Genomic DNA, 20,337 nt, shown 5'->3' on the forward strand with positions numbered 1-20,337 from the left:
TCCAGGGCTCAGAGGTAGAGCTTAGGGTTGTAAGTTCTGTTTATCACATCCTCCCTGCTAAAGTTAATTATTTCAAATGACTAACTTCAATCATTGTCTAAATAATTTTTAGTAAGTTTACAAAGTGAATTAAGTTAATACCATAGTTTTATTAGTAAGCTGAAACCACTCTATAAATTGTTGTACAGTAGCAGTGAGAAAAGACTGAACTATGTTCATCTTTCAATGCACATAGCTATTCCCATCCCCCCTCCAATACAAAGAGCAGCAACACCACGTTTTCCAGCTGTTCGTTCCAGTGCATACAGAAGAGTAACAAGAATACGACAACCAGAGGCACCCAGAGGATGACCAAGGGCAACAGCCCCACCTTGAATGTTAACCTGAAAAATAAAATCAGCCTTATTTGTCATATGGATAATTAATAAGAAAGAGACAAGGCAGGTGAGGGTACTCATTTATTGGTCTAACTTGAGTTGGTGAAAGGTAAACAAACTTTGGGCCAATAAAAGATTCCCTCACCTACTTTGTGTCTCACATAACCTGGGACCAACATGGTTCCACCACTACTGCAAATAAGAAATAAACACCCTTCCAATAAATGGAGATAGTTTAATGACTGGTAGTTCAGGCTTTGTTTCCTGAAACATTTTCACTAGCCCTTCCCTCTTTCTTGAGGTATTTTCTGGACATATGTGCCACCACATGAAAGAAAACAGTTACTGTCAGGTGTTTAGACCACACTGACTAGTACAAAAATAGTGAGCACTTTCCTTTTACTTCCAACAAACACCCTCCTTATACTTAATGGTCTTACTTCCTCTCTGACAATGGTTTGCAGAGTACCTTCAGTTCTCAAATGATGCCCTGAATTACATCAGTACATCTTTGTATCCAGGCTACCTCTGCAAAGGAAACAGGCCTAAAAAACTGAGTTTGAAGTGCAGGCACACCCAGATGCTATCCAGAATTACCTAAAGATTCTCACAGTATGTAGACTGTCAGCATAACAGTTACAGGAACTATCCAAACTTTCTAAGATGATAGCATACATTGCCTGCTGTAGCAGTAAAGCTCGTGTACAGTAAGATTAAAGGCCACTGTATGCTTTAGTACAGTGGTTCTCAAACTTTTGTACTAGTGACCCCTTTCACATAGCAAGCCTCTGACTGCAACCCCCCTTATAAATTAAAAACGCTTTTCTATATTTAATGCCATTATGAATGTTAGAGGCAAAGTGGGGTTTGAGGGGGAGGCTGACAGCTCGTGACCTCCCCCTCCCCTATATAATAAGAATTGCTGGGTTTTCCCATTACATACCTTCTCTGGATTCAATTTCAGTTCTTTAGCTATTACTACAGCTAGTGATGCAAAGGCTTCATTAATTTCAAACAAGTCAACTTGGTCCAGCGTCCAACCTGCTTTATCAACCTAGGAGATAATGTTAAATATAATTGAAACACGGAGACTGGACTTTAATGGCTTCTGGAGGGCCTTTGTCCCCTCACAACTTACTCTGGTTTGTGACTAGAGAGATTATTGTGGCCTAACTCTTTTCTGTCACTTTTTGCTCATTACCTACAAGTTTAGTGATTAATCTAAATGAGGCAAGAGTTATCCAATATCCACTAGCCTATACTTGATTACAAAATGTCACTCTTTGAGGCAGTTGTGTGTGAACGATTTCAGTAGCTCTACAGTAACCCCAGCTGTAAGCTGTTTGCCATAGTGCTCACTGGGTTAGCTCAGGGAGCCACCTGTGACAGAAGAGAGAGGGAATTGTTGAGCTTCCTCTTCCAAGCTCCATTGGTATTAGCTGTATTCCAGGCATCTACCTGTAAATAGTGCTGTTAATAGAACTATAGCAGCACTAAGGGGTATTTTATTTTAAAAACATGCCAGTTTTGACAACCCTGCACATACTATATCCTGGATATTTGAAAATATTTTCTGCTGATATTTTAAGGGAGAAACGAACTTTACATAGGAAATAATTACATGGACTATGGAGTGCTGTGAAATGCACCAACTTTTTTCCTTGTTGGCTCTCTCTTAAAAGTAATCTTGGGTGCCATAACCACAGTAGGTCCAACATCCAGAAAAAGGGAGTTAAAAACATCTTGTTAAGACAAAAGCTTTTCTGACAGCCTCACTTAATTTCTAAACTCGGGGAAATTTGTTTTTTTTCCCTGCTTCAAGAGTCTCATTAAACTAGGAACAGGCCTGGCATGTTTTATGGAAGTCCCCCATCCCCACTTTACCTTGCATCACTGTTGAATTTGCTTTATCAGCTGAAAACATTTGCTGTAGTAGCATTTCACAACCATTTGTATTCCTGTATCTTCTCAGGGTATACAATCAAGGCTCAGGACCCCATGTTACTAGGTTTTGTCTAGACATTAATTAAATGACTCCCTGCTTCAAATAACTTGCATCTCTTTAGAAATTATTCTACTACTGCAGTGCTAATATGCAGGGATCAGTCACTATTTTTCTATAATGCACAAGTGGCTTACAAGGTCCTCAAGCTGATATACCTATCAAATAGGCATAGTGACAGTTTAAACTTGTAATAGTTACAATGAAAGGATCTGGAATGTGCTTGTTTTTCATAATTTACTGTATGGCTATGAAGTGGTAGAGACTGTTATCCCCTCAAAGCTGTTCATACACAGACAGTACTTTATTTGTGTTCTTGTGTTAGAAGCTTTAGTTTCTTTTTCCATTAAATATTATGCTTGGAGGGTGGGGTGAGACAGTAACAACCTCCACAGCTCAGTTCTGCAGTTTTTGAAGAGTAGAAGTGTAAAGTAAGAGGATGGTACACCCCAGATCTATCTACTTTGGAAAATAACAGACTTCAACTTCTGCAGCTCAACGTCTCCCAGACACAATTCTGATATGGATGGGCTATTCCGCCTCCTGTCTACAGTCTCCAGAGACAGTTCAAAGCTGTAGCACAGCTCATGCTACCCACGCTCCCTTTTCTGGCCTGCTGTCAGATCTTCTGCCTTCAAGTGATGGATCACCTGGTGCCTGACTTTTCTTTGCCAACTTATTACATGTTTTTACAGGTAGTAACATGCTGCCTTTCTTCTCTGTCCTGGATCAGTGGGGTGATCTCAGCTACCTGGAGCCAGTATTACAGCACCTCCCTGCCCCCTTCTCAGGCATGGCAAAGCTGTTGTGCAAACACTGAGCTAAATCCAAGCAGTGTTCTATTTGGAAGGCAGCTTACAGGCTCTTTGGAAGATGAATAGGGCCCTGCCTGTTCTCATTCAAACTTTGCACTGCCAGGGCATAGGGCTTTGAGTCAGACAGACATGTTGGGTTCCCACCCTTGCTCCAGGAAGCCACGACAAACAGAAAAGCCTGATCTGGAGATGCAGAATGGGGAGAGACTCCAAGGATGAGTTCAGCCAGGCAACTTAGCGTGAGTCCCAGGTCAGAACAGGACCAGAAAGAAAAACCCTTAAGGGGCACCAGGTCCTTGTCTCCCCCCAGCCCCAAAGTCTTAAAATGGGTCCTAAGTTCCTGAGGGAGAAAAGCAAGACTCATGTTCAGCTCCTTTCCATCAGGGAATTCCAAGGAGGAAACCCCATCCCGCAGGCAAGGGGAGTGACACCCTGAGGGGGAGGCCATTAAGGGAGAGATATCCAGAGAGCTTTGCATAAAGTAAGATGCAAAATGGCCACAGCTGAACAGCAACACCTACAAAGTGGGCCAAAAAGTTCAAAAAGGAAAAGAAAAGGTTTAAAAAACCTAAGAGTCCTCTGAGGCAAACAAGGCATCAGGTGGCTCCTGCTCCAGATGGCATCAAGGTGCACTCCAAAAGACCTATTGCAACTGCATAGAAAGGGCTCGTGCTTCCACTACAGAAATCTGCAAGGCAGCAACATGCCCATCAATTAACACTTTTATCAGATGCTATGAAATGGACTTTCTCCAGTAATGGCATTGCCATTTTGGGAAGTTAACCCTGAGGGGTCTTCATATCATTCTGTTTTTCTCATCCCTCCCTAATTCTGTTCACTGCTCACTACTTCCCATATGTATCAGACCTGTGGAAGATGCTGAGCTGCACAATGTTACATTTCTCACCTGATTATTTCCTTTCTGCTAGCAGTCTCTCCCACAATTCTATCCTCCCTGGGTGGCTTCAAAGTTAGTTACTAATCGTACTTAACGTGTTTTTACACAGCTTTGGAATGAATCGTCTGGCAACAAGCCAGAAAAGGGGGCATGGCTTGCAAAGGCTGTGCTACAGCTTTGAACTGCCTTAAGATATTACTTCATCCACCTTGTCTCTCTGCACAGGATGGGAATAGCCCATATGTATCACAATTGTGGGAGATACTACTAGCAGAAAGGACATCAGGAAAGAAATGTACCTTTCCTGATATTTCTAAGAGGTTAAAAAAAAAAAAAGCCATAAACCCAATTAAAGAAAACCTTTGTTGTTTAACTTAACAGTAACTCTTCTAAAGGTGAAACTTTGTGTATGACAATTGGGAGGCATTCCATAAACTAGGCTCGTTTCTACTTTTGACCCATTTATAAACTTCCCTGAAAACAACAATACAGATACTAGCCCTAGTGAAAAAGAATCAACGCTTCACATGTTCTCCTGCCTTTTAAATCTTGTTTGTCACTGTCTCCATTATAGAATTGTTTGGCGCTACATTTTTGGCATTTCTTCGAGAAAAACTAAGTCTGGACAGTCAAGGGGAACATGTCTTAAACAAGTATTTCAAAGTGATCAGTAATGTTTCTTCTGATATTACTTACAGCTTTCTTTATTGCTGAGACAGGTCCTACTCCCATGATGGAAGGGTCTAAACCCACTTGAGCCCAAGACACAATTTGTGCCAAAGGAGTAAGACCTCTTCTAGCAGCTTCCAACTCCTTCATAAGAATGACAGCTGCAGCCCCATCATTCACACCTGCAGAACAATCACAATTGCTTTCAGTTTATTATTTTCAAACACCTACAACTGTGATTGTGTTAAACTCTTCACAGTAAGCAGATCATAGAATATCAGGGTTGGAAGGGATCTCAGGAAGTCATCTAGTCCAACCCCCTACTCAAAGCAGGACCAATCCCTAACTAAATCCCCAAATCCCTAAATGGCCCCCTCAAGGATTGAACTCACAACCCTGGGTTTAGCAGGCCAATGCTCAAACCACAGAGCTAGATGATGGGTCCCTCTCTGAAAGAGTTAGTCTAAATTATAGGCTTGACAAACAAGAGAGTACACAGGTTATAGATATCGAGGCTGGTGTAAGTCAGTATAGCTCCATTGGTTTTGGTGGAGATATGACAGTTTACATCAGCAGGCCAAAGGTTACTCAGATTAGGTGCATACATATTTAGGTTGCGGGGGGAGTTATGTGATGTGTACTTTCTGTAAGTGATGCTGTGGAAGCAAGGTTTTAATGAGAGAGTGGAAAGGAAAGGGTGACGGCTGTGCTGAATAGATTTTAGAAGCACATGGTAAGCATAAGAGGCAGCATGGAAGAAGGCATTAAGACCACCATGGAAGAGTTTAGTTCCATGATAATGGCGATTTCTTAGTGTTGGGTGTTTGATTTTCCTATTTACGATCTATGGCTAGTAGTGAATGTGCAGGAAGACCACTGGGGTCCACTAGAGGGCTTAAAGAGGAATTCATTTTACAGTGGAACAAGCAGAAATACCAAGGTAAGGAAATGAAAAGGGGAGGAATACAGGAATGATCTAAATACAGTTAGACTAAGAAATAGAAGCATGAGTGACTAGGGAATGTGGACGCTGCCGAGATATGTCAGTAATAAAAGCACCTCCGACTTCATGTCATGACAGGCTGTTGCGGGTTGAATTCTGGCACTGATGCAAAAATCAAGTCTCCACTGCACAACATCTCTATAAAGCAGTATAGCAGGGAGAAAGCGCACACGCATATGCAAGTTCTTACATGTGCACTTGAACTCAGTGCTGTGTTTCCTTGTACAGTAGCACACACTGTATATGATGCAAACAAAATCCTGAGCTGCTTGCAATTGCTGGCCTACTGCATTTTGTTTTACCCATCTACAAACCTGAGGCATTAGCTGCAGTTACTGTCCCAGTTCCATCGGTCAGAAAGCAAGGCTTTAACTTCGCTACTGTTTCCAAGGTGCTTCCATGGCGAGGATGCTCATCTGTTTTAACTTCTACAGGACCTGCAAAATGGTCAGAAATGAATTTGAGATCAATTCTGTGCAATTTTACATTTGTAAAGGGGTTCTAAATGGACAAAAATAGCCTCTAGAACAAAGACTACAGAGAGTAACTTCTAAGTAGTGGCCACTCAGGAATATTGTACACATAACTGGGAGGGGAAAAAAGGAGGGAGGAAGGGATGTGTTTAATTTTTCCAGTTCATAACTGTCAGGGTTATAACAACAATATACAAGAACTTCAAGTTTATATTTTAGCCCCATAATCTCCTATTCCTTTAGAGGCCTATTTCCTTCCAGGTGCTGGTAGCAGTATGTAGGGCTACTTTACACCTGGGCTTTCTGCAACAAGCCCCAACTGCTAAATTTGCCTGCCTGTTCAAAAGCAGTTCTCCTATCTGCTATTTCCTAACCATCCTTCTGCTAGGCTGGCTCTTTTGGGAATGGATACTTGTAGGGTTTTTATCATTTGAGAGAGTCAAGCCACATTAATATTATCCAGAAGCCTTCCATGGTTCAGCTTGGGCTTTTTCTTCCTCCCTTTACTGACTGTGCAGTTAACAATCACATATCGTGCCATTAAGCTAACTCCAAAGCTATTTTACAAAGTCCATTAAGTGCAAAGAAATGCTATGATATGCTCTGGGAATTCTTCAACAGACTAATGAATGTAGGGAGTGTGAGTTTAGCACAAAAGATGTGGAACTCTCCCCCCATTCCCACCCAAAGGTGGATCCCGGAATCAATCAACTGTCAAAGGGCCTATCTATACAGAGAAAGGCACCCCAAGACTTTTAAAAAAAAAAAATCTGACAAACAAGATTAAGAAGGTGACAGGCTTGTAGAAAATCCACAAGCTACTGAGTGTAACAGAATGACTCTCTAGGTTATTTTCATTATGTCTTTCACCAGTGAGGGAGGTTTATGCACTGAATATCAGGGTGAGTGTGAACATGTTTTAAACTTAGAATAATATGTGTCTAACGTAACTCAGGACCTGATTCTACAACTGGCTCCATGTGGGCAGGAGCCCCATTGAAGTCAGGGGTCCACCTACAAAGAAGGGGTTGTAGGATCAGTAACAATCATATTTCATATATTTGCTGAGTTACATTTGGAAATTCTGAACATACATCGGTGTTCTTCCACCTTCTCTCTCATTTCAAAGAAATCAACAATGGGGGAAGCCTCACCCTTTGTTAAAGACTGAAAAGAGGAGCCCTCCTATCTGTAAAATAGGTTTTCCACAAAGACACCATTCATTAACTAGAAGGGACAATCAGTACCAGATACTCCAATGCCAGCTTTTAGTTATTTAATTACACACACCTTTCCTAGAAGGCACAAGAACAGGAACAATCTCTTTATCAAAGTAGCCAGCTTTCTGTGCACACTCTGCCTTGTTCTGTGACTGTACAGCAAGTTGGTCTTGTTCCCTTCTGCTAACTTGCCATTGCTTGGCCACATTTTCAGCTGAAACAAAACAAAATACCAGTTTTAAGAAAAAATTAGATCATTTACTCTTAGCAGCAAGTTTGCTAAGTCTTAAGTTAAAATTCCAGCATGCCAATTAGACAGTGTTTGCTAGTAGCAGTCAGTAGTTAAGCTTACAGAACAGTGTTCATTCTGAGCTCTTGTTTTCACTCCCTCATGACTTTCTGCTACATTCACTTTTGGGGCTGAATATTTCCATACTTGATCTCCATGCAGAATCGCTTTAAAGAAAAAATTCTGAGCAAGCAAAATCAAGTGTTCATTATTGCTCTGGACAGTTGTGTTCAAATATCTCTGCAGCAATTGTACACTGGAAAGACTGTACCGTAGATGATACACTATTTTCATAAAATCAGAGGTTGAAGACTCATTACCTCTTCCAGTGCAGAACTGTTTCCTACACATTCATACATGTTCTCCAGTATTCTGTCCTTGTACTTAGAAGTTTGGGGAAAAGGAATTTAAAATTTGAATTCACAGAGATTAAATTTTAGATGATATCTGTTGCAAAGCATTATATCATTGTTATCTGATATAGAGTATTATGGGACAACATGCTGAAGAGAGAAACAGGTAAGGCAGACCAAAAAAATGTTTTCCCCACAACTGACTTTGTTAGCTCAGATAGTAAGTATCCTTTCCAAGTCAATTTCGTATTATGGTAACACGCAAAAGGGAAAATGAATGTCAACTTGTAGATATAGTCCATTTCTTAACTATTGCTTAATTTCTATTGCCTTGAAGTATATTTAAATCATACTTTAAAGTTTCCAGAATTTGTTTATACTGCACTCCCACCCCCTTGTTAATTTACAATAAACTCTTCAGAACTAGAGTAAATGGTGGATTCTCTGTAACTTGAAATCTTTAAAACAAGATTTAAAGACTTCTGTAGTAAGTCCGTAACCTCTGGCTGAGTTATTGGAGCGGCTGCAGGAGGTTCTGTGGCATGTAATGTGCAGAAGGGCAGATTAGATAATCATGATGGTCCCTTCTGACCGTAAAGTCTTGGAGTCTAACTGCTACTACTTACCTGTTATACCCATGTGATACTGGTAAAATGCATCAGTAAGACCATCACAGATAATACTGTCCTGCAATGAGGCCTCCCCCATTTTCACTCCAGCTCGCATATGAACTAGGTGAGGAGCCTGCAAATAAGGTATTTTGAGAGAAATTTAGAAGTCTAAATGGTACGGTTAGTTCTTCCCAGCAAAGCCCCATCTCACATCCAATCCCTTCATCAAAAAGTCTGACCTTGATCTGATGGCCAAAAGGAATCCTCTTCCAGTATAATGAAAAAAGACCCCTAGAATAACCAGCAAAGGAGGGGCCACCCATTAGTTTTGGGTTTTTTCCAAACCACCAAGTGAACTCTCTTATTCTAAGGTTTTCAATCTGAAAGTGAGTCAGCAGAAGGCACTGGGTGGCCCTTGGAGAACAAACAGTTCACATATGAGAAATGTCATCTTCAGATTACTCTTGCACCTGGGCCTCCTGCAGAGCAAGAAGCAATACTGCCTTTGCCTGTTGCCAGGAGTAAACCATTCACTGTCATGGGGATGGAGGGAAGTTAAAAAAAAGGTTTGAACTATAAATTAAAACACAGTGTAATCAGTCTTGTCTCCAATGTTTCCATTCCCTCTCTGTTTAAGCCAGACATTGCATTTATAATTATTGTCAACTAAGGAAGTTTTGAAACTTAAGACACTCTAAATTCACCCCCACAGCATGGCCATAGAGAAATAAGCAATTTCATCATAATTTACAAAGTTATCTTAATCTGTTTTCTATAATCACTCCAAATATATCCCCACCACCAAAAACTATTTGTCAGTATCTATCATCCTAAATAGCAAAGCTCAAAAATAAAAAAGGTTGTCAAGTAGTCTAGCTTCAGTTCAGAAGGATTCATTCTGATCAGTCAGGGTTCATATCAGCACTAGTTTAATTTCTACTCACTAAGGTTCCAGACGGTCCCATTTAAATCAGATTACTCAGGTGAGTAAGAGTTACAGGACTGGGCCCAAAGGGTCTGATCTAGAGCCCAACAAAATCAGTGAAAAGATTCCCATTGATTACAATGGGCTTTGGATCGGGCCTTAAGTGAATCTCTCTTTGAATTTCCTCTTTCTAGATTTTAAGCAGGAACACTTAATAGATACATCAATAGTGTACACAATATTATTTTCACATCACGTGCAGTCTCATAACAGGGTCGGTTTATTAGATCTGTCATACTCAAATTCCTAAATCACATTTTGAATTTCAATAAAGGGTTAATCCAAGTTATGGACCACTACAACTATATCCTGACTTTCATTTTATATCATTCATTATATATGAATGTTTAATAGATTACATCTAGAAATATTCTCACTAGGAAAGAAAGAAAAAAAAAAGGTTCCTCAAATGGATAGTTGGAGGATACTAATGAAGGAGAAGAAATCCTTGACAGTATTGAAATTTCAAAAGAACCATTTAAGGACAACTCTGCCTCACAATCACTAAAGAGGTATTGGTTAGGGGAAGAGGACAAATACAATAGATGTATTAAAAAAGACGTCTACAAAAGTAGTGGTAACTTTTAACAACGTTTAATCTGCAATTGAAAAACAAAAACCTAAATCAAAAAAATAAATGGACAACAAATACATAGAATAATTCTATATTGTTACTCACTTGCAACTCCAGTTGAGCTCATTAAGAGTTCCAGGTGCCCCAAAAACAAAGGAAAAGTCCAAAACATTTCCTCTCTGAAGATTTTCCTACCAGATTATTCAAGTTTTAAAATCAAATAGTAAACCTGAAGTCATGAGTGACCCTTTGTTATTGCCAAAAGGGACTATTGCCTCACCTTGCTCATGTTTTCCATGCCTCCTGCCACCACAATGCTGGAATCTCCTGTCAATATGGACTGAGCCCCCAAGCATACTGCTTTCAGGCCTGAGCCACAGATCATCTGACAGCTCCAAGCTGGTACAGCATATGGGATTCCTGCACCAACACTGGCCTGCCGTACAGGATTCTGACCAGCACCTGCAAGAATTACAGATCTGAACACATGCAGAGGTAAGTAGGCCAACATATACATTCTGCTACTCTTGAGAAGTGACAGTCAGATTCCCTCCACATTTACAGTTCATTCCCAGTGATGAATGGCAGTTAAGAGGGGTTATCTAACTGAGCTCCTATTGGACAAGAGGAAGAAAATTACAAGGTCTTTTTAGCAAATGGGATAACTCATGGGAGTTCTCCTGCTTTCTGACACCAGAGGGTTTTGCTCACATGACTTTCATGGTTAGAAATGAAGAGCACTCTTCCAAGTGGGATTCTGTAGTTGCCTAAAGTGATTTCTCAGGTAAGTTTTTTTGTTTTTTGTTTTTTTTAAAAAGAACCCTCACACACAGCTTAATTTGAGCAATAGCACATCCATCACAATGTGTTTTAAGGATTTGTTGCAAGCTCTCCCCATGCACTGGTGTTGTGATTCCCTTTGAAGAACTCACAGCAGAGCAGACAGAAAACTCTATTCTACCGTGCGCTGCTGTGGTCTTTGTCAGAGAGGGCTTTATCTACACTACAGACACAAGAGTCAGGGGAACCAGTTGCAGTTCGTAACAGACAGGACCTTTGCCATATTTGGTCACTGGATTATATCTTTGGATATGACAGTTTTATTTGCTATTTGTAGCAAAGACAGGTAAAAGATTTGCAAAAATAGATACTTCCACAATTTGCTGTAAATAATTCATATTTACAGCCTGCTTTCCATTGGTTACAGATTTCAGGCAAATGTGTGACTTAACTAAACTATTTTTTTTTTAAAACTAAACAGACATATGTCATTTTATTTATTACTAGCTCAAACTTCTTGGATATTCTACACGACAGTTAAGAATGGCCAAATATTACCATATACCCCTTAGGAAATGGATAAAGCTCAAGCATACAGCAAGAGTCATAAAAGCTTTCATTCTTTGCTCTGTAACCTCTGATGGTGAGAATGGAAGTATTGCATATTACAGAAAGCATTCTTCAACTCCATGTCTCCAGGCCAAAGCAATGCCTGCTCTTTTGTATAAAAGTCACTAATAAAAGAAGAGTGTGCACACCATTCAGTGAATTACATAATATAGGAGACAAAGAATTAAGCTCTATTTTAAATTAAAGAAAACAGATAAAGGCATATGTATTAGAATTTATAGTTCAAATAACCCAAAGCCATGTAACGCTCTAATTAAGAAGCCATTAAAGTGGTCTTCTTTAACAGCTGCATTTCCATCAGATCAAAATATCTGAAGTTTCTCTTTATGGGATTTTAACCCAAGGATTATTTCTACAGCATCACAGGTGTATATATTGCATTACAGACAGATACAATGCAGCTCTTTGCCCTGAGGAGTTTCCAGTTAAAGTCAGACTTAACATGGCAAGCAATGATTAACAAGGACATGAGAGGAGGCTGGTTACAATAGTGAAAGGTGACAGTCTGTGGTTAGTGTTACATACCCACTTAGATAATTCCTCTTTGGATTAAAAGAAAAATAAGTTAGATATCTATGGCTCTATGCAGAGTGTCCAGAATGAAGGTTGGGGGTAAAGTCAGGATCTGCTTTCTTCAGTCCTTAAATGCCAACAATGTTAATCAATACTATTCTTAAAATGAAAATTTTAAAATTAACATATTTCAATGGAACAGTAAAATAGGGACTTGATTGTATAGCAGAGAACAAATCCCATCAAATATCATTACAATATTCCACTAGATCAGGGGTTGGCAAACTTTTTGGCCCGAGGGCCACATCTGGCATCCAGGGCCATGAATGTAGGGCTGGGGCAGCGGGTTGAGGTGCGGGAGGGAGTGCAGGGTGTGGAAGGGTGTGCGGTGTGCAGGACAGGGCAAGCGGTTGGGGTTGGGGCAGAGGAAGGGTGCGGGGTGTATGAGGGGGCTTAGGGCAGGGGCTTGGGGTGCAGGCAGGGGGCTCAGGGCAGGGAGTTGGGATACGGGGTGCAGGAGGGGTTCGGGGTGCGGTCTCCAGCCCGGCACCGCTTACCTGGAGCAGCTCCGCGCGCACCGGGGCCAGGGCAGGCTCCCTGCCTGCCTGCCTGCCCTTGCCCCGCGCCGCTCCTGAAAGTGGCCAGCACCACGTCCCTGCGGCCTCTGGGGTGGGCAGGGCAGAGGGCTCCATGCGCTGCCCTTGCCTGTGGGTACCTCCCCTGAAGCTCTCATTGGCCGTGGCGGTTCCCCGTTCCCAGCCAATGGGAGCTTCGGGGGAGGTACCCACAGGCAAGGGCAGCGCGCGGAGCCCTCTGCCCCCCCTCCCCTATGGACTGCAGGAATGTGGTGCCAGCCGCTTCCCAGAGCGGCGCAGGGCCCACAGCACCACAGGGGTGGCAATCCCGCAGGCCGGATCCAAAAGCCTTGAGGGGCCAATCCAGCCCGGGGGCAGTAGTTTGTCCACCCCTCCACTAGATAGTCTCTCATCGTAAAACTAATTAAAAAAATACCTGCTGTCAAGACTTGTCCAAATATCACCTCAGACACTTCTTCCGGATTGACATTTGCCCTCTTCAGTACTTCTTTAATGACAATAGAGCCCAGTTCATGGGCATGCATTGTGGACAAGGCACCATTAAAGGAGCCTACATAAAAAACAAACAATTAATTAGATTTTTATGTCAGTGTCATACTACCTTTTTTTTTTTTTACACTCCAGGACTCCAAAAAAGAGATTCTGAGAAAATATTGCCCAAGATTTCACTTGACGACTTGAGAGAGAGAGAGAGAGAGAGAGAGAGAGAGAGAATTAGTTTTTGCCTTTAGGATTCATTTTGCTCCTTCTCAAGTCAGAGTCAATGGAGGAGGAAAAGAACACAGGAAATAAAACATCTAGTTTACATTGATCAGAGCAGCACAACAAGAACAGAAGGAACTCAAGGGTGATATTCAACAACTAGTGCCATTACCTAATCTAGATTTTAAAACACAGTACATCAGCAGAATATTTGAATTATTTACCCACTAAAGGGCCTTTCTAAACCCATGTTTCGTTCTGCCTAGTGTTTTTTAGAAGTACTATAGTGCTGTGGTGTGTCATAAAGTCTATCATGCCTTTCTTTTGGTTAATTCTTTGAGGGGGAGCTGAAGTTGTAGGGGAAAAGTAAGGTTTTAGGAGTATCATTTCAACTGAATACTATGTTTGGGAAGGGAAAGGAAGGAATGCAATTTCCAGACTGAAAAAAAGTCTTCTAAGATCACCATTTGATCTAGCCAAAAATTGTGTGGGGAGCTTAAAATGTAACTATATGACCTAAATATCAGCGAACCATAAAATACTTTTCCAGGCTACCATTCCTTACTGTGTCCTTAGAATCCCCCCCACATATACCCAAACTAGTTCTATTTAGGGATCACGATCTACTTTGTTTATATTATTTCTTACTCTCTCAAAAAAGGAGATGGAAAACAATCATTAGACTATCAGAGAAGTTTACATTCTATTTGGAAAAAATCTTTAATTAATCCATCCAGGACAGGAAGGAAAGGTGGCTGGTATACACTGTTTTTATGTATTTTAATATTATTCTGTCCAATATAGATTTGTTTTTTAATTCATTAGCCACACTTGAGTATCACCTCTCCCATCAGTACCTTGGAGGAGAAAGAATGTTCCCTCAAAAAACTACTTATGAACAATATAATGGTGCAGGAATCAGAAAGAACACAAGATAAAATCATCATAAATATTTATGAAGTAGTGCTCAAGGAAATTCTAGACAGACTGGACACACTTTATCTCAGTTTACCAATACCTTAAACAAATGGCTATGGGTAACCTAACATTCTAAGATTAGCCTAGAAGCATAATAAAACACTTCAAGAAAACAGACTTTACAAAGAGGATAAAGGTCAAGTCACCTTTATCAAGTCATCTGGTCAGGGGCCAGATGGGCCCCGACACTTATTCCTTCACAGAAGGAATTTCATTGAAATGAGAAAGCCCTTGTCCTTCTCTTTAAGTGTTTTTGTTTATACCGCTCAAATACTGGCTGGTATGTTATATGCATGCTACCCACATCCTTGAATCTTTGCATCATGTTTACCTTACAGACCTTCCCCTACAGAAAGGGCTGGCCTCAGGCCAAACGAAGAGGGATTGTTTGCTTTCCCTTTAATATAAACCACATACTAAACAAAATGAACCTAGTAACACATCAGCTCCTCCTCTTTGGACTCCCCGATGCTACTGAATGAGACACGTTACAGCGCCTCGGGCAGCAGCAGGTTATGGTTCTACCCTGCGTAACCCAATCGGAGAAAGAGCAACCATTGAGGACGCCGGCGAAGCAATCAGCAAACCTCCTTACAGCGTGGCTCTATAGCTTGTGTCCAATCAGTGCAAGGCAAGCGCAGGGCCTGGGAGGAGTCTCCCTTCGCCCACATTGATGCTGCAAGGATGGGAGCGAGCAACTCAGCAATCATCTGCCTTCTCCCCCAGCCCCATTCACAGAAATAAGAGTAGCAAAGGATAGTGCACGTCTAGCACCCTCCGTCTCCAAGGCTCCCTAACGCACCCCGTAACCTATGGGCAGCACGCCTCGTGTGCCCCAGAAACACACCTACCTGGCTGGTGGGAGGGGGCAACAAAGCAGCACAGCGCCTTAAGCGACCCTCTCCCGCAGCTTCCATCAGTGTCCGCGGGGCTGCACGGCAGCCTCAGAGCGGAGCGCACACACATGCACTCACCCGAACAGTGCAGAAAGAGGAGCCCCCGCAATCACACACGCGTGCAAGAGCACACAGGGACCCCCTGCCATCTGCAGCCGCTGGATCAACGCCCCAGCTCCCCCGCCTGTAGCTTCTGCGGGGGGCAGCGGGAAAGGATGGCTCTGCCGCACGATGGAGCCGCTTACCAACAGGGGTTCTTGCAGCAGAAACAAGCACCACCGCTTCCGAGCCTCCCGCGTTCATGGTGGCGACAGCCGGACTCCCACCGCCTCGCTGCTTGCCCGACTGACTCTGAGACTGATTTTCCTGTTCCTCTCCCTCTCGAGCACCTTTGGCAGGGAGGCGCTAGACTAGGGAAGCAGGCGCATCACATGACAGACACGGGGGAGGAGTATTGCCGTAGGACCGACCACGTGACCTTCTCTCCTGTTTTTCCAAAAGGGAGGTGATTTGGCCGAGGGCAGGGGGTGCCCAGTTCATGGTCTCCTAGGGCTGGGCCAGTCTGCATTACAGATAAAACTAACTTAGGGTTAGGAAGGCTGCTGATTGCTGACACCATCCTTGAAAGCTGTAGCGTGGGCTGGACCTATTTGGATTGCAGACAGGACTTCAGCCTTGCTACCAGAGACACAATCCTGTTCCATCTATGCTACAGTTATACACAGTTAAATATAGTCCTGGCTTGGTTATATTTAAGTGTGACATAGGCCTGCACATGCCATATTGGCAACTCCAGTATTAATAATCATGAGTCAGGCCTCAAAAGGGATGAGGTTGGCTTAAAAATCATGAGATTTAAAACAAAAATACTAAATGGTGGTTTCTTTTAATTTGCCTACTATTTTTTCAGCTTTTAGGGTTGACATTTTCAAGCTTTTCTCCATAACCATAAAGGCTTTAGGCTTTTTTTCTCCCCAATGAAAGCTGACATTCTTATATAATCACTTGACAATTGGGGCTAAGGCTAAACACCAAAAAAAACCCACCAAATATCATGAGATTTGTGATAAAATGACAGTTTAGGATGCAATTCTGCCTGCATCCATTCCAGCACTGTACTATATCATTGCAATTGCGCTGGCTTTTGGGTACCAATCTCTGTTCCTGAAACAGCTCCATGAAGTAGTGGCCTGTGGAAGATTTAGAATGGCCTTCTGGGAGCACAGGGAATTGTAGGAAAAGAGGTATCATTCTCCTAATTTGAAGGGCCACTCCAATAAGCCTCCAGGCACTAGTATAATTTTCAAGTCTTTTTCTCAAAACAGTGGCTAGAGTAAATACTCAAGCTTAGATCCACAAAGGTATTTACAAAAAGAACAGGAGTACTTATGGCACCTTAGAGACTAACAAATTTATTAGAGCATAAGCTTTCGTGGGCTACAACCCACTTCTTCGGATGCATATAGAGTGAAACATATATTGAGGAGATATATATACACACATACAGAGAGCATGAACAGGTGGGAGTTGTCTTACCAACTCTGAGAGGCCAATTAAGTAAGAGAAAAAAAATTTTTGAAGTGATAATCAAGATAGCTCAATACAGACAGTTTGATAAGAAGCAAGTGTGAAAATACTTGTATTTAGGATCCTAACGTTCACTGAAATTACTGTGAAATCTGATTCCACTCTGAAATCAGTGGACCTTAGAAGCCTAAATACCTTTGAGGATCTGGGCCTTGGTTCTCACTCTTTGCTCAGCAGAGAATATTTTTGCTATATCTTTTGAAAAATAATTGTGAGGCATCAGGGCCAGGTGTGGCAAGATGGCTGTGTGTGCTCCAGCAATGCCTGTAAATAACCACAGACCAATCATATGTCTACACTGCAAAATTATGTTGACCTAAGTTATGGTGATGTACAGCCACCACAGTAATTAAATGGCTTTTGCATGTCCACACTATTCTTGTGTCGGTGGTGTGCATCTTCACCAGAAGCGATTGCACCGATTTAACTGTCAGTGTGGGACAGCTTCTGAAAGGCAGCAACAGTAGATGTAAGCAACGCAGTGTCTATTCTGACACTGTGTCAACCTAACTACATCAACATTGACGCTATGCCTCTCATGGAGGTGGAGTTATTAAATCAATGTAGTAAGTGAGTTATCAGCGGGAGCAACCAGGGCCGGTGCAAGGAAGTTTCATGCCCTAGGCGAAACTTCCACCTTGCGCCCCCCCCCCCCGCCCTGCGGCAGCTCCCCGCCTCCGCCCTGAGGCGCCCCCCCCCTCCATGGCAGCTCCCCTCCCCGGGGAGCCGTGCGGCAGCTCCCCACCCCAGCTCACCTCTGCTCCGCCTCCTCCCCAAGCACGCCGCCCCCACTCTAATTCTCCTCCCCTCCCAGGCTTGTGGCGCCAAACAGCTGATTGGCGCTGCAAGCCTGGGAGGCGGGAGAAGTGGAGCAGCGACGGTGTGCTCGGGGAGGGGGCGTAGCAGAGGTGAACTGGGGTGGGGAGCCCTGCGGCAGCTCCGCCTCCCGCCCTGAGGCACCCCCGCGGCAGCTCCCCACCTCCCCCCCGGCCCGGGGAGCCATGCGGCAGCTCCCCCCGCAGCTCACCTCTGCTCTGCCTCCTCCCTGAGCACGCCGCCCCCGCTCTAATTCTCCTCCCCTCCCAGGCTTGCGGCGCCAAACATCTGATTGGCGCTGCAAGCCTGGGAGGCGGGAGAAATGGAGCGGCGACCGCGAGCTTGGGGAGGGGGTATAGGGACGCTGTAAAAAAAAATTGGGGGCACTGCTTTTTGGCGCCCCCAAATCTTGGCGCCCTAGGCAACCGCCTAGTTTGCCTAAATGGTAGCACCGGCCCCAGGAGCAACATTTTAGTGTAGACGCTCACAGAGTTAGGTCAACGTGATGCACCTTACATCGACCTATCTCTGTAGTGTAGACCAGGCCCAAATAGTTAACAGTTGTTGTAATGGTCATGCACAACTAACTAAGGAGGAGTTTTCTCCATCTACTACTTGACGATAATGTTCACTAGGGGGAGTGCCACTTTTGATCCTGGACTACAACCCTAGACTAGCAGGACCAGGGTGTCGTCAAGACCTGGGACAAACAATCGTAAATGCATAACCTCAAAATAAGAAACGACAATTTTTTATGGCTCTGGTGATGCTGCAAGACCAGACCATAAGGTTGAGGAAAAGAGAGTGGCCAGTTGCCCTGTTGAAGCTGCCTGCTCAGATATTTACTGGTCAGCTGCCTGGGTACCAGTTTGGGATTGAGAAGTCTCCAGTAGGTGCTGTTATTGTGACTATGTGTGCAGCTGTACATCTTACGTTGCAGGTACTTATGATCAAGGTGACAAATGTTGAAGAGATTCAGGAATTTAAATAATTTGGTTTTTCAAATGCTGCAGGAGCTATTCATGTAACTCATGTGCCCATAGTGCCCAGAGGTAAATTAAGAGAAAGGGTTATGAATCAATGGTGGCATAAGCATTAGTAGATCATCATGGCATGTTTCTGGAAGTTTACATAGGGTGGTCAGTCAAAGTGCACAATGCTAGAATTTTCAAAAAAATTAAGAGTGTATAGATGGAAGCTTTCTACCTTTCGTCCCCAACAACATCAACATAAATGGTGTTTCTTTCCCCATTATGATTCTGAGTGACCCTGCCTGCCCACGTTTGCTATGGTTCAGGAAATTATTTTCAGATGATACAAATGTAGAGGTATGCCCAGTCAACTATTCAAACAAGTGGAAGATGGTGGTGGACTGTGCTTCTGAAAGACTGATTTCAGTCCCTAGTTTAAAGTAGCCCAGATATCTGTACCTCTCACCAGCTTTTTTCTGGAGAAAGTGAGGAGAATGAAATGTAGGGCTGAAGTAAAAACAGACATTAAAAACTTCTTGTGAACTGCTCTTGTAGCAGTTCTTGGTGATTGTCTAATCACTTTCAGTTCTCATTTTATATGAAAAACCCTAACCTAACATTTGTTTAGCAGCCTCTTCTTGTTCCAAACTCTCACTTTATTTTTTACAATTGAAAGTGAGTATGTCAAATGACCTTGAAACAACAGGCTGCAGCTGGGTTTATAGGAGAGCAGTCGTCCACAGAGCCCAGATAATTGGAAAAAATCATACATCAGTTTAAATCAATATATTCAAAGTATTTAACACTTCTCTACTATTTATGTTAAAATCCTATGATTGGTTATTTTAGCCATTATTACCAACCCCTTTGATGTGTTAGGTACCTCTACCATGATCATTTTATATGGTGGAAGCATAATGGGGGGTAACATATGGAGTGATATGCTATTACAGATGAGGGATTCCTCTCTAATCCTATACAAACAAGCATCAAGCAGAATATTTGGGGGTGATGCCTCTGCTAGAGGAGAATGGAGAGAATGTTGGAAGAGGAAAGTTCTGTGACAGTTGGGATGACACAGAATGTTAGAATGGCAGGGTTCCATGGCAGTTGGAGAGGAGGAGTGAGTGAGAGGAAGGTGAAGTGACAGCAGCAGGAGGGATCCCTGGAAGAGGAGATGGACAGGAACCAAACTGGGAGGAAATGTTACTGGGAAGCCAGGTGATGTGTGTGAGCAAGGGGGAGTTCAAAGAGGGGAAAGTGATCAAGGTGAAGAAAGGAAAAGGGACAGAACAAAGGAAGGAACCGACAGTGCAAGGGAGAGAAAGTGAGAGCAGAGAAAGACAGATGTACAGACTGACAACCACCTGGGCAGATCAGTGCCCCCTCTCTCACTGAGATGCCAGAGCCCCCGCCAACAGGCCTGCACAAGAGGTATCTGACACTGCTGACATGCCAATTAGGGTGCAGTATAACACTGAAATTTGCCAGCTCCAGGAGAAGACCAGAAAAGTTAGCATGACTCTCAATTTATCTAAAGTCCTAGGAGAGCTGGGGATTATATTTTTATCTATATATTGAAGTACTGTATTTTGGGGG

General features: G+C 42.9%; 1 protein-coding gene across 1 annotated transcript; it reads right to left on the bottom strand.

Annotated features, from left to right (window-relative positions):
* Window positions 1–32: 32 nt before the first annotated feature.
* On the bottom strand, window positions 33–15,752 carry ACAT2 (acetyl-CoA acetyltransferase 2). Its single transcript, XM_024195826.3, has 9 exons — window positions 15,610–15,752; window positions 13,204–13,338; window positions 10,550–10,731; window positions 8,726–8,843; window positions 7,528–7,671; window positions 6,079–6,201; window positions 4,789–4,943; window positions 1,321–1,431; window positions 33–383 (listed from the first exon to the last, which is right to left on the bottom strand). Exons 1-9 carry the CDS (start codon window positions 15,665–15,667, stop codon window positions 216–218), a joined length of 1,194 nt encoding a protein of 397 aa, XP_024051594.2. The 5' UTR covers window positions 15,668–15,752; the 3' UTR covers window positions 33–215.
* Window positions 15,753–20,337: the final 4,585 nt, after the last annotated feature.

The sequence above is a fragment of the Terrapene carolina genome, unplaced genomic scaffold, assembly GCF_002925995.2.
Source record: "Terrapene carolina triunguis isolate 2854851 unplaced genomic scaffold, T_m_triunguis-2.0 Scaffold85, whole genome shotgun sequence".
NCBI lineage: Eukaryota > Metazoa > Chordata > Testudines > Emydidae > Terrapene > Terrapene triunguis.

What these genes read in the sequence shown, in the direction of transcription:
- ACAT2 (XM_024195826.3), bottom strand. Translation starts at nt 15,667, where the DNA reads ATGAACGCGGGAGGCTCGGAAGCGGTGGTGCTTGTTTCTGCTGCAAGA. An exon ending in TGGACAAGTCTTGACAGCAG is followed by an intron (nt 10,732 to 13,203) that starts GTATTTTTTTAA and finishes TAATTCTTGCAG; the next exon opens with GTGCTGGTCAGAATCCTGTA. An exon ending in GTATCACATGGGTATAACAG is followed by an intron (nt 7,672 to 8,725) that starts GTAAGTAGTAGC and finishes GTTTTGTTTCAG; the next exon opens with CTGAAAATGTGGCCAAGCAA.